Source organism: Cebidichthys violaceus, unplaced genomic scaffold (genome assembly GCF_023349555.1).
Source record: "Cebidichthys violaceus isolate CVI_PGR_0920_01 unplaced genomic scaffold, fCebVio1.0.p SCAF_1, whole genome shotgun sequence".
NCBI lineage: Eukaryota > Metazoa > Chordata > Actinopteri > Perciformes > Stichaeidae > Cebidichthys > Cebidichthys violaceus.
In genome coordinates, this window is record NW_027176262.1 from 637,681 (window position 1) to 648,448 (window position 10,768).

The following is a 10,768-nucleotide window of genomic DNA, read 5'->3' on the forward strand; positions in this document are numbered from 1 at the left end:
TTACATTTTGAGTGAGCGCTTCTATTCTAACCAGTGCAGCTTTTCCAGCCTTTACGGCACTCGTTCAGCGGCTAAATCACATCAGGTGATGCAGCCCAGCCAATCAAATACGAGTATTCTGACACGTCTCCTGACTCGAGTGAGATGTAGACAGACGGGGAGACGAGGACAGAGAATGAGGAGGAGGAGCGTTATTACGTGAGTCAGAAGTTGTTTCGCATGACGTTCTCCAAAGAGAGAGAAGTGGTCTATATATATATGTATATATATATGTGTATATATATATATATATATATATATATATATATATATATATATATATATATATATATATATATATATATATATAAGGCACTAAATAGTGCAAGTTAGATATTATACATTTGCAGGAGGAGATTTTCTCAATCCGGACCTTTTGAATGTTAATTGAACACGCTGCTGTAGAGGACAAGAAGAAGAAGAAGAGGCTTTCCCTAAACTACTGATCTATACATACTTTACTTTTACTCTGATTACGTTTGTATACTTTTACTTCAGTGAGTTTCTGCAGGACTTGTACTTGTAGTGGAGTTTTCTCACAGTGTTGTGTTAGTACTTTGACTGCAGTAGAGTGTCTGAATACTACCATGCTTCCAGCGGTGTTGCTGTGTCTTTATGGTCCTCTACCTGCAGCTGGACTCTCAGCCCATAAAGCTGCTCTGGCAGTGATGGAGAGGCGGCTCCCGCTCTGCCAACAACTGCTCTTTAATTGGTTTTCCTGAGCGCAGCTCGGAGGAGGAGGTTCAGCATCCACAGTTAACTGTCCGGAGAGAACACACACACACACACACACACACACACGTCGTCAAACACACACACACACACACACACACACGTCGTCAAACACACGTCACTCGTATTAATTAATGCATCAGATTTATTGAGCGATTTACATATTGCAGCATTAAATGTATTCAAAAAACAAGCTGTAAACTGTGGAACGTGTTTCATGTTCTTCTCTGCTTGATGCTTCGTTCTTCTTGTTCTTCATTACATTGAAGAACATTTATTTAGTTGGAAAGTCAATCTAACGACCGCAGAAAGACACAAGACGACATCAAAGAGACACAAGACGACATCAAAGAGACACAAGATAATCACAGAGACACAAGACGACATCACAGAGACACAAGATAATCACAGAGACACAAGACGACATCACAGAGACACAAGACTACGTCAAAGAGACACAAGACGACCACAGATAAACTGCAGCTTGTATGTTGATCATCTTATTATGAGAGAAATGTAACGTGGGTTTGTGTTCATGTCATGATGTTTCTACTGTAGTTGTCAGAGTATTGACTGGAGCCTGTATTCATCTGATTTATCTCACTAAGTATGATTGTCCTCTCAGACACAGACGTCCGTCTGGTGTGCACAGGTCTGTTCCCCTACCTCAACTCCTCCTGGGACATCTGGTGGACGGTTGATGGGAAGACGTTGGATAAACTCGACCAGGATCGGTTCTCCAAAACCAACAGGTGGAACGAAAATATGCAGTCTGTAATATGAATATGATGTGTCGGTAGATGAATGTAGCTGACCCCTAATATGTCCCTGTAGAAAGAAAAGAAACTGAATCCCCTCCCCCACCCCTCAGACACTATACGACTGTCAAGAACAAGCAGTGAGCTCAGCAGGTCTCTGCAGAGTCACACATGCAGGACTTATGCCTAATAAGTCTTCCGTTGTGTAGTGAGCTCTGTGTGTGTGTGTGTGTGTGTGTGTGTGTGTGTGTGTGTGTGTGTGTGTGTGTGTGTGTGTGTGTGTGTGTGTGTGTGTGTGTGTGTGTGTGTGTGTGTTTGCAGACAGCTGAGGTACAACTACGGGGACCGGACGGAGGAGAGCGTGCTGCTGATCCAGGACTTCCGTTCTGAAGACCTGAACAGGGAGTACAACTGCTCCGTGAAGAACGACAGAGGCTTCGAAACCCGCAGAGCTCAGCTGGAGGAGGAGAGTGAGCGTGTTTCAAGATTTAAACGTTCTATCTTTGAATGAACAATTCTACTTTGACGTTTTTTGGATCGCCGTTAACTTACGTCAATTAAACTCTTCCTGCAGAAGTTTCACATTAAAAGCTGACCAGTCAAGACGAGTGATATGGAACTGCTCAAAAACTTTTAGTTTGAAATTTCAGCAGGAAGTGTTCCATTTCCATCCATATGTTTTAATGCACATTTTAAATTTGTGCATAAAAAAAAACCTGAGTGGAAACTGGTAATAAAAAAACACTAGTTAAAACAAGTTCTGATTTGTAAAAGTTTGTGTATCGATAAAAGCAGAAACGGACGAATAAATGAAGACGTTGGAGAAAAAATGTATTTGTGTTTTGAAATATATTTGTGTAAAATCATATCAATAATTTCAAATGTAGTCATGTATATTCACATCACTGAGGCAGGCTAGTTGTGCTCTTTTGGTTTACATTTACTAAAAGTTTAAAGTTACATTTTTAGCAACTTTAAACTTTTAGTAACTTTAAACTTTCAGTAACTTTATAGTTTTTATAAAGTGTTTTCTAAATGAATGCACTACAACTAAACTGAAGGCTTAGCTGAAGATCGTAGGACTCGGGTTATTTGTGTAACCACCAACAACAACGAACACAACAAGGTGGATTAAACGTCTGCTGTGTTTGTTCTGCGTCAGTGTCGTTGCCGTCTTTGGAGCTGGGTTGTGGTCTCGGTGTGACTCTGGTCCTCATGCTGCTCCTCTTCGTGGTCTATCACGTCTTCTGGTTGGAGCTGCTGCTGCTTTACCGGTCCTGGTTCGGCACCGATGAGCGACACACAGGTGAGCCACACACAGGTGAGCCACACACAGGTGAGGGACACACAGGTGAGGGACACACAGGTGAGACACACACAGGTGAGACACACAGGTGAGGGACACACAGGTGAGCCACACACAGGTGAGGGACACACAGGTGAGGGACACACAGGTGAGACACACAGGTGAGGGACACACAGGTGAGGGACACACAGGTGAGGGACACACAGGTGAGACACACAGGTGAGACACACAGGTGAGGGACACACAGGTGAGGGACACACAGGTGAGGGACACACAGGTGAGACACACAGGTGAGGGACACACAGGTGAGACACACACAGGTGAGACACACACAGGTGAGACACACACAGGTGAGACACACACAGGTGAGGGACACACACAGGTGAGGGACACACAGGTGAGGGACACACAGGTGAGGGACACACAGGTGAGACACACAGGTGAGACACACAGGTGAGCGACACAGGTGAGCGACACACAGGTGAGACACACACAGGTGAGACACACACAGGTGAGGGACACACAGGTGAGGGACACACAGGTGAGACACACAGGTGAGACACACAGGTGAGCGACACAGGTGAGGGACACACAGGTGAGACACACAGGTGAGCGACACAGGTGAGGGACACACAGGTGAGACACACACAGGTGAGGGACACACAGGTGAGACACACAGGTGAGCGACACAGGTGAGCGACACACAGGTGAGGGACACACAGGTGAGCGACACACAGGTGAGAGACACACAGGTGAGGGACACACAGGTGAGCGACACACAGGTGAGGGACACACAGGTGAGGGACACACAGGTGAGACACACACAGGTGAGACACACACAGGTGAGGGACACAGGTGAGGGACACACAGGTGAGGGACACACAGGTGAGCGACACACAGGTGAGGGACACACAGGTGAGACACACAGGTGAGACACACACAGGTGAGACACACAGGTGAGAGACACAGGTGCTCTTCTGTCTGTCTGCTAACAACCCGTCGTCTTCTAGGAGTCTCAAATAAAAGCTGCTGTTTAGAGGAACTAACTGATTTAATTTGATTTTGTTTCTGTGTCGTGTTTTCCATCAACAGGTTTTTATGAAGCGCTTTTTGTTTAATTGAAAACCGCAGCAGCAGCAGAAGTCATAAAGCTGCATCTTAGCTTTGGCCTCTTCACCTCTATCGCTTCACCTCTTACGTCCTGATACTACACAATCTGTATAGTGATGATTCACTTTTCTGTCTGGCTGCAGTCGGAGCATTTCGATTATTAAAACCTTCTACTGTAACTTTTCCATCGCGCTGCCGGATTTCATTCAATCAGCCACAAAATGAAACATGTTCATGTCAAAGCTCTTAACTGTGAACTCTTCCTTTTAGAGACGGGCAGTCAAACTTTCACCTCTCACTGTTTTCCCTCCTTAACACAACAGATGAGATTTGAGTTAACTGAACTATTTTTACACAATATATGAATTTGTGCACATAGAACATGGTGTCAAAATATGGATTTTCTGCAACATATGAAATTGTTCTCATCTTGTGCGTTAGAACCTCCTGCACACAGATTGGCTGATATTTTCCTGTTCATGGACTTTTTTAAACAGAAATGATCATATTTTCTTGACGTCTACATTTGCTACTTATTGTTTGTCCTTTTGGATTTGATTTTGATTCTAAATCATCAGATGTGGGAGTTTCCATGAACACACCATCGAGTTTCAGCGATGAGGAACAAAGATCAGTTGACAGAAAGTTTAACGTCTCTGCAGATTAAACTGACATTTAGAAACCGATCAGCAGGATTCTCTCTAAAGGAGGTCAAACTAAGAATAAGACGTGACGCTTTAACTGAGCTACCTCCTCTGGTGGTCACGTCACATCAGGGGACTTTTTGACATTTCCACTTTGTTTCCTGTGACATGGAGAATCTCACAAATCACAAATGTTCCTAATCTGTAATCAATACGGTAAATGATCTGTGTGTGTGTGTGTGTGTGTGTGTGTGTGTGTGTGTGTGTGTGTGTGTGTGTGTGTGTGTGTGTGTGTGTGTGTGTGTGTGTGTGTGTGTATGTATATGTGTGTGTGTGTGTGTCCAGATGATAAAGAGTACGACGTCTACATCTCGTACGCGAGGAACAGCGAGGAGGAGCAGTTTGTTCTGTCGACTCTTCGCTTCGTTCTGGAGAACGAGCTCGGATACTCAGTCTGTATCTTTGACAGAGACAGTCTGCCGGGAGGGAGTGAGTACAGCTAGTACTGCAGTATAAGTACACAGTATAGTTCACAGTGGTACTGCAGTATAGTACTCAGTAATACTGCAGTACAATAGTCTTAGTCTTACTACTTGCTACTACTACTACAGTTTTGTTGCTATTACTGTTACTTCTATTACTTCTTTAATTACTCTTTTTATTGTTAAGTGACATTGAAATCCATGTTGACGCACTTTTACAAAAACAGCAAAGAGTTTTATACAGAAGAAGAATAGAATACTTTGTATACTACAGCTCCCTGCACCAACAAGTAGTACAGAGTACACAGCGCACATACTCTCCCTGTCAAAGTAACACAGCGTCACTCACAGAGCTCTCATGTTTCTCTACTACATCTCAGACTTCTACTGCCTCTACTTCTAATACTACTAACCGCTGCTCCTCCTGGTACTACCACTGGTACTGCTTAATCAGTAATACTCCTAGTGGTATTACAACTTCTACTCCTTCTACTGTTCCTGCTGAGACGGACGGACATCCGTCCCTTCATTAACGCTCCTGTCTCCCTGCAGCCATCACAGATGAGACTCTGGGTTTCGTGACTCGGAGCCGGCGCCTCCTGGTGGTCGTGAGTCCGGGTTACGCCTCCCGAGGATCCCAGGCCCTGCTGGAGCTGCAGGCTGGCATCGACAGCATGGCGCTGGGCGGGCACCTGCGGGTGATCCTGGTCCAGTACAAGCCGATCCGGCGTCAGGGCTGGGTCAGGGAGCTGAGGAGGGCCCGCGTGGCCCTGGTGCTGGTCCGATGGCAGGGGGACAAGTCCAAGGAGCTGACGTCCCGCTTCTGGAAGAGGCTCAGGGTGGAGCTACCTGTGAGGAAGGTCGGCAGCAAGAGGGGGGAGGAGGAGAGGGAGAAGCAGCTGGGCCTGATGAGGCTGCTCAGTCAGAACAGCACCAACTCCCAAACGGGCCTCATCAGCAACACCATCAAAGACCCGCAGAAGGTCCTGAACTCTGCAGCGTAGCCATGACGACCGTCTGTCCGGCGTCAGGTTCTGGTCCCAACCAGAGCTAGAGTAGAACCAGAACCAGCACAGTGCTTTATTCTTTTATTTTGTTCCGGAGACCAAGACAATAGAAACCAACAAAACCGTAAATAATGAATGCAGTTTTGTTTTTCATAAACTTCAGCTTCATCTCCATTAATCACTTTTCATCTGCACACTATCTATTGATTACCACAGCGTATTTTTTATATATATATATATATATATAACTATAGTGTCTGTCCAGATTACAGAGCACTGTGTTCTTAACATTTCTCAGAAGCAACCAACCAGGACACATAAATATGAAATAGAAAGAACTGAAGCTGGACAAACATTTTAGGACCGTTGTACTTGTCCACCTGTCTTTTGAGACGTTAGCATGCCTCATGTTTGACATCCTTACTTAACTAGAAAACATTTCCTGCAGAAAATGCTTTGGAATGCTCAAAGCTGAACTGAATCATAAAACATTGCTGAAAATGTGGAAATTTCAAATTACTTTTCTGAAAAAATGTTAATACCCAAAAATCATTACAAAAAAATGTGCAAGACGCTTAATAAATTCAAAAAATATAAAGGTTAGAAACATGAAAAGTCACAGCACCCCTCTCCTTAAAGAGCTAAACATTTTGATAATCGAACAGTTTCTGTAGCTTAAAAAATGCAGAAGGAGAAAGGTGCCAAAAAACGTATGGAAGAAATATAAGTTGCTGAATCAGCATTCCAACAATTATGTATTTTTTGTTTTATATGATGAAACGACAGCCAAGGCTGAAAGGAATGTGTGTCATCAGTTGTAAAGCTATCCTATGATGAACTGGCGCTAGAAAAGCTATCTGGAGATGCTAACGAATGTGAAAGATGGTTTTCTGTATCCGCCCCCCATGGTTCTTATCTGCCACAACATTAAAGTGTTCCTCCTTCATTAATGCTACACCCTTCAACCAAGTTTCATAAAAATCTGCTCCGTAGTTTTTTCTATAACACTGCTGACAGACAGACAAACCGAGCTGAAAACATAATCTCCTGGATGGAGGTAAAAGTGTTTTTTATAAACGGGACATTTTGACCTGTTGGTGGTGCAAGAAGAACAGTCAGAGGATTCATCCTCAGAGGTCCATGAGTATTTATACATCATTTAATTTCAAGTGAATTGCACATCTAGAGAGAAGTCTGGTCATTTCTCACTCACTTCAATACAGTCAGACTTTTCTCTTAGCGACATCTAGTGGCTGTTAGATGAACTGCATCTTAATACACTCAGCTGTGGTGGTTGCTTAACTTTTGTTAGATTTTTTTTTCTTAAGGATATTTTGGGGCCTTCATTTTAAAAACAAGCAAACACAAACATAAAGTTGGGTGTCATCTGCGTAGAGGGATGTTGACAATATGAAATAGCCTTTAAAAGTACCACAGCTGTAAAGTGTTAGACCCACAGGAGGGATCCATGTACTGCAATGTTTCAAATATGAGTCAGAGAAAATGTATTTACAGAGTAAAACGTACTGATCCTTTAAAATGTTACAATTTCTCTATACTTTCTGTATTTTTGTTTTATTTTTGGTCACTGATCCACTTATTTTTTCAGTATATATATACTGAAAAAGTTCATATACAGTATAATATAACTGTATAATTATATTTTTCTCTTAAAAAAAGAAACTGTGCTATTCATCTTTACCTTTTTTGATAAAAGAACAGTACTGGGAGAATGCATCCTGCACTTTGTCATGCTTTATTTTGTATTTTTGCAGTTAACAGTATTTCATCTATTTTAATAAATTAATTTTCCATCTAATCGGTTGTCATCATCATTCATTTCAGTGTTTTTTCATTTCATGCCTTCCATTTGCACAAATACACACAAATACACGCAAGCATGTTCACATCTTCATGCGCATACAGTTATAAATATAATTTTTACAATTATTCTTTTCTCTCCATAAGTTCAACATTCATCCATAAACAACAGATGTTGTGACGTCCATCGTCCATCGTCCAACAAGTGTGAAGCAAGAAAAATATTTCGTGGGACTGGAAAGAAAAACTCTGGGTCGTCCTGAACTGAAATACTTAACGATATCTGCCAGCTCTGATTGGTTGTTTCCTCATCAGGCGACATGCTGACAAGCTGCAGAGTTTTATCTTGTCGCTCTCGCTTTTGAGCTTGTTTACATCGACAACAACGGATCTGAGAAAGAAAACAACGCAACATGTGAATGACCCAAATATGTAACAAGTCGTACTGGTCTGTTGATACTTCAACAACCCTTTTCTTACTCTTAATAATGGGTCACTGACTGAGTAGTAGTAGTAGTAGTAGTAGTAGTCGATGTAATAGTAGTATTAGTAGTTTTAGTAGGTGTAATAGTAGTAGTAGTAGTTTTAGTAGGTGTAGTAGTAGTAGCAGTTTTAGTAGGATTAGTAGTATTAATAATAGTAGAATTAGTAGTAGTAGTAGTAGTAGGAGTATGACTAGTAGTAGTAGTAGTAGTAGTTTTTGTAGGAGTAGTAGTATTAATTGTAGTAGTAGGAGTATTCGTTGTATAGTAATAGTAGTATTAATAGTTTTAGTAGTATTAATAGTAGTAGTTGAAGTCGTAGTAGTAGTAATAGCAGTTTTAGTAGGAGTTGGAGTAGTAGTATTTGTAGTAGTAGTACTTTGTTTACATGATATTTAATCTCTCAGCTGTTCCTGACTTCCTGTTTTGTCTTCCATCAGACCTATCAGAGGCCGTCCTGCACTCCATGCAGCGAAGCCGACGCCTCCTCCTCGTCCTCAGCCCCAACTTCCTGGCAGAGAAGAGCTTCAGCCTCCTGGAGTGTCGTCTGGGTCTGTACCTCCAGCGTAGCCATCGGGCCGCCGCCGCCATCGTTGCCATAGTTTACCGCTCCATCAGCAAGCTGCCCTGCGTGGAGGCGGCACAGATCCGGCAGGTCGCCGACACCACCGTGACGTGGCGCGGGACTCGATCCGAACCGCGGCGATCGCGCTTCTGGCTGAGGCTGAGGCTGGCGCTGCCCGTCCGGCCGCTCGCTATGGGCCGGAGGTTGATCGACAGCACCTCGTCTCACTCGGACCTCGCAGCCTTGGCGCTGCAGAGAGTCCAACGGAACCAGAACCAGAACCAGAACCAGAAAGACACAGCCAATCAGAGCCGCAGAAACCTGCGGGCCCCGCCCAGAGGGAGGGGCAGAGCAAAGAGCTGTGAGGGGAGGTCTCAACACAGCACCGGCTGCTCAGGATGCGCTGGGTTTATTGGTCAGGTGCAGGACAGGGGGACGGGGCTAACAGTAGAGACAGAGATGCAGCAGGTGTCCCATGACATCAGGACCGAGATCCGGTCGGACCCGGTCCCTGAAACGGAGCCCACCACGACGCCAGACTCCACCCACAAGCCTGGATCAACCCTTACCCCGGCAACTGACTCCGCCCTCCCCACCTGCAACCAGGTGATTGGCTCCAGAACTTCTGAGTGATGACAGCAGGAAAAAAGGGGGAGGGGCTAGAATGAAGCAGAGGCCCCGCCCTGAGACTCAAACCGACTAAGCCTTTATTCAGTGATGCTGCATTCAAGTCACAAAGGAAAGATGGTGAAACATAATACATCCATGGTTCATCCTCTGGCGAGCAGGAACGTGATCAGATTTCATCAACGTCTGATATATTTTATTTCAAACTTTTACTCAAGTAGAATTTCTATAACAGGACTTTTGCTTGTAACATAATTTTTACGGACAAAAGTGTGACATGAATATGAATCATTAATTAACTTAATTTCCTTTGTTTTCATAGTGTCTGTTCTGTCTGAGACTTGAAATATTCACCAAGACTTTGATAAATGTAAATTTGTATTTGAAGTTTCTCTCATGAATCCTGGTTTTCTGATTTTTTTTTAAATTAATTATTTTTTTTTATTATTATTGTTATTATTTGTTTATGTACCTATATTATCTTAAATAAATAAAAAGAAGAGTTGTTTGTTTAACGTGATAAAAGTTCTGTGACGGCAAGCAAGCCGTCACAGGTGAGATGATCGACAGCGGCTGTGAGTCTGGATGTAACGAAACTGTGAGTACAAACACGAGAACGTGTTCATGTTTAGTACAGATCAATTATTATTGTGTTTATTACAATAAACAATGAAACCGGAAGTGGAATCCACCAGAGCAGCTGATCTCTCTGTTGGCAAATAAATATTAATAATAAATTAAAATCTGGTTCAGAGAGAGAAAAGTGGAGCAACAGATTATTCTTCACTGGTTGTTTCTGTTTTGATTTTTTAATTAAAGTGTTGTTAATGAAAATCTGTACTTCCTGCAGATGTTTCAAAATAAAATGAACTGATAGAAGGCTTTTAATGTGAAACAGATGGAGGAGTCTAAACACAAAGTGTGACCATAAAACTGTAATGTTCCGACAGGTTAAAAAATATATCCCTATATTATTTGTATGATGCATCAAATGAGATAAAAAACAAACAAAACAGAGACTTCATGCAGAAAATAAATATATTATTAGAAGTGAAGAGTTTTTACTGCTAAATGTGTCATTTGGGTTAAATGCTTCCAAAGAAAACTGTCTGTTTACTCCACATGAAGACAAACACAGTGTTTACATGTTTACATGTCTGTTTACATGTTTGTTTACATGTTTACATGTTTGTTT

The 10,768-nt window shown here is 42.7% G+C and overlaps 2 protein-coding genes across 3 annotated transcripts in view; both read left to right on the top strand.

Annotated features, from left to right (window-relative positions):
- il1rap (interleukin 1 receptor accessory protein) overlaps nucleotides 1-7,897 on the top strand; it is a 22,363-nt gene extending 14,466 nt beyond the window's left edge. The window contains exons 8-12 of one of the 2 annotated variants that reach the window (XM_068704503.1): nucleotides 1,397-1,523; nucleotides 1,851-1,999; nucleotides 2,692-2,835; nucleotides 4,935-5,078; nucleotides 5,624-7,897. In XM_068704503.1, the coding sequence (XP_068560604.1) occupies nucleotides 1,397-1,523; nucleotides 1,851-1,999; nucleotides 2,692-2,835; nucleotides 4,935-5,078; nucleotides 5,624-6,075 (1,016 nt within the window). In that variant the 3' untranslated portion in view covers nucleotides 6,076-7,897. The remainder of the gene's footprint in view (nucleotides 1-1,396; nucleotides 1,524-1,850; nucleotides 2,000-2,691; nucleotides 2,836-4,934; nucleotides 5,079-5,623) is intronic. The other variant, XM_068704566.1, reaches the window with a different exon arrangement.
- A 384-nt stretch (nucleotides 7,898-8,281) lies between these two features.
- LOC137868115 (uncharacterized) lies at nucleotides 8,282-10,254 on the top strand. The gene is made up of 2 exons (XM_068704686.1): nucleotides 8,282-8,314; nucleotides 8,822-10,254. Exon 2 carries the CDS (start codon nucleotides 8,848-8,850, stop codon nucleotides 9,577-9,579), a length of 732 nt encoding a protein of 243 aa, XP_068560787.1. The 5' UTR covers nucleotides 8,282-8,314; nucleotides 8,822-8,847; the 3' UTR covers nucleotides 9,580-10,254.
- The last annotated feature ends 514 nt before the right edge of the window (nucleotides 10,255-10,768 follow it).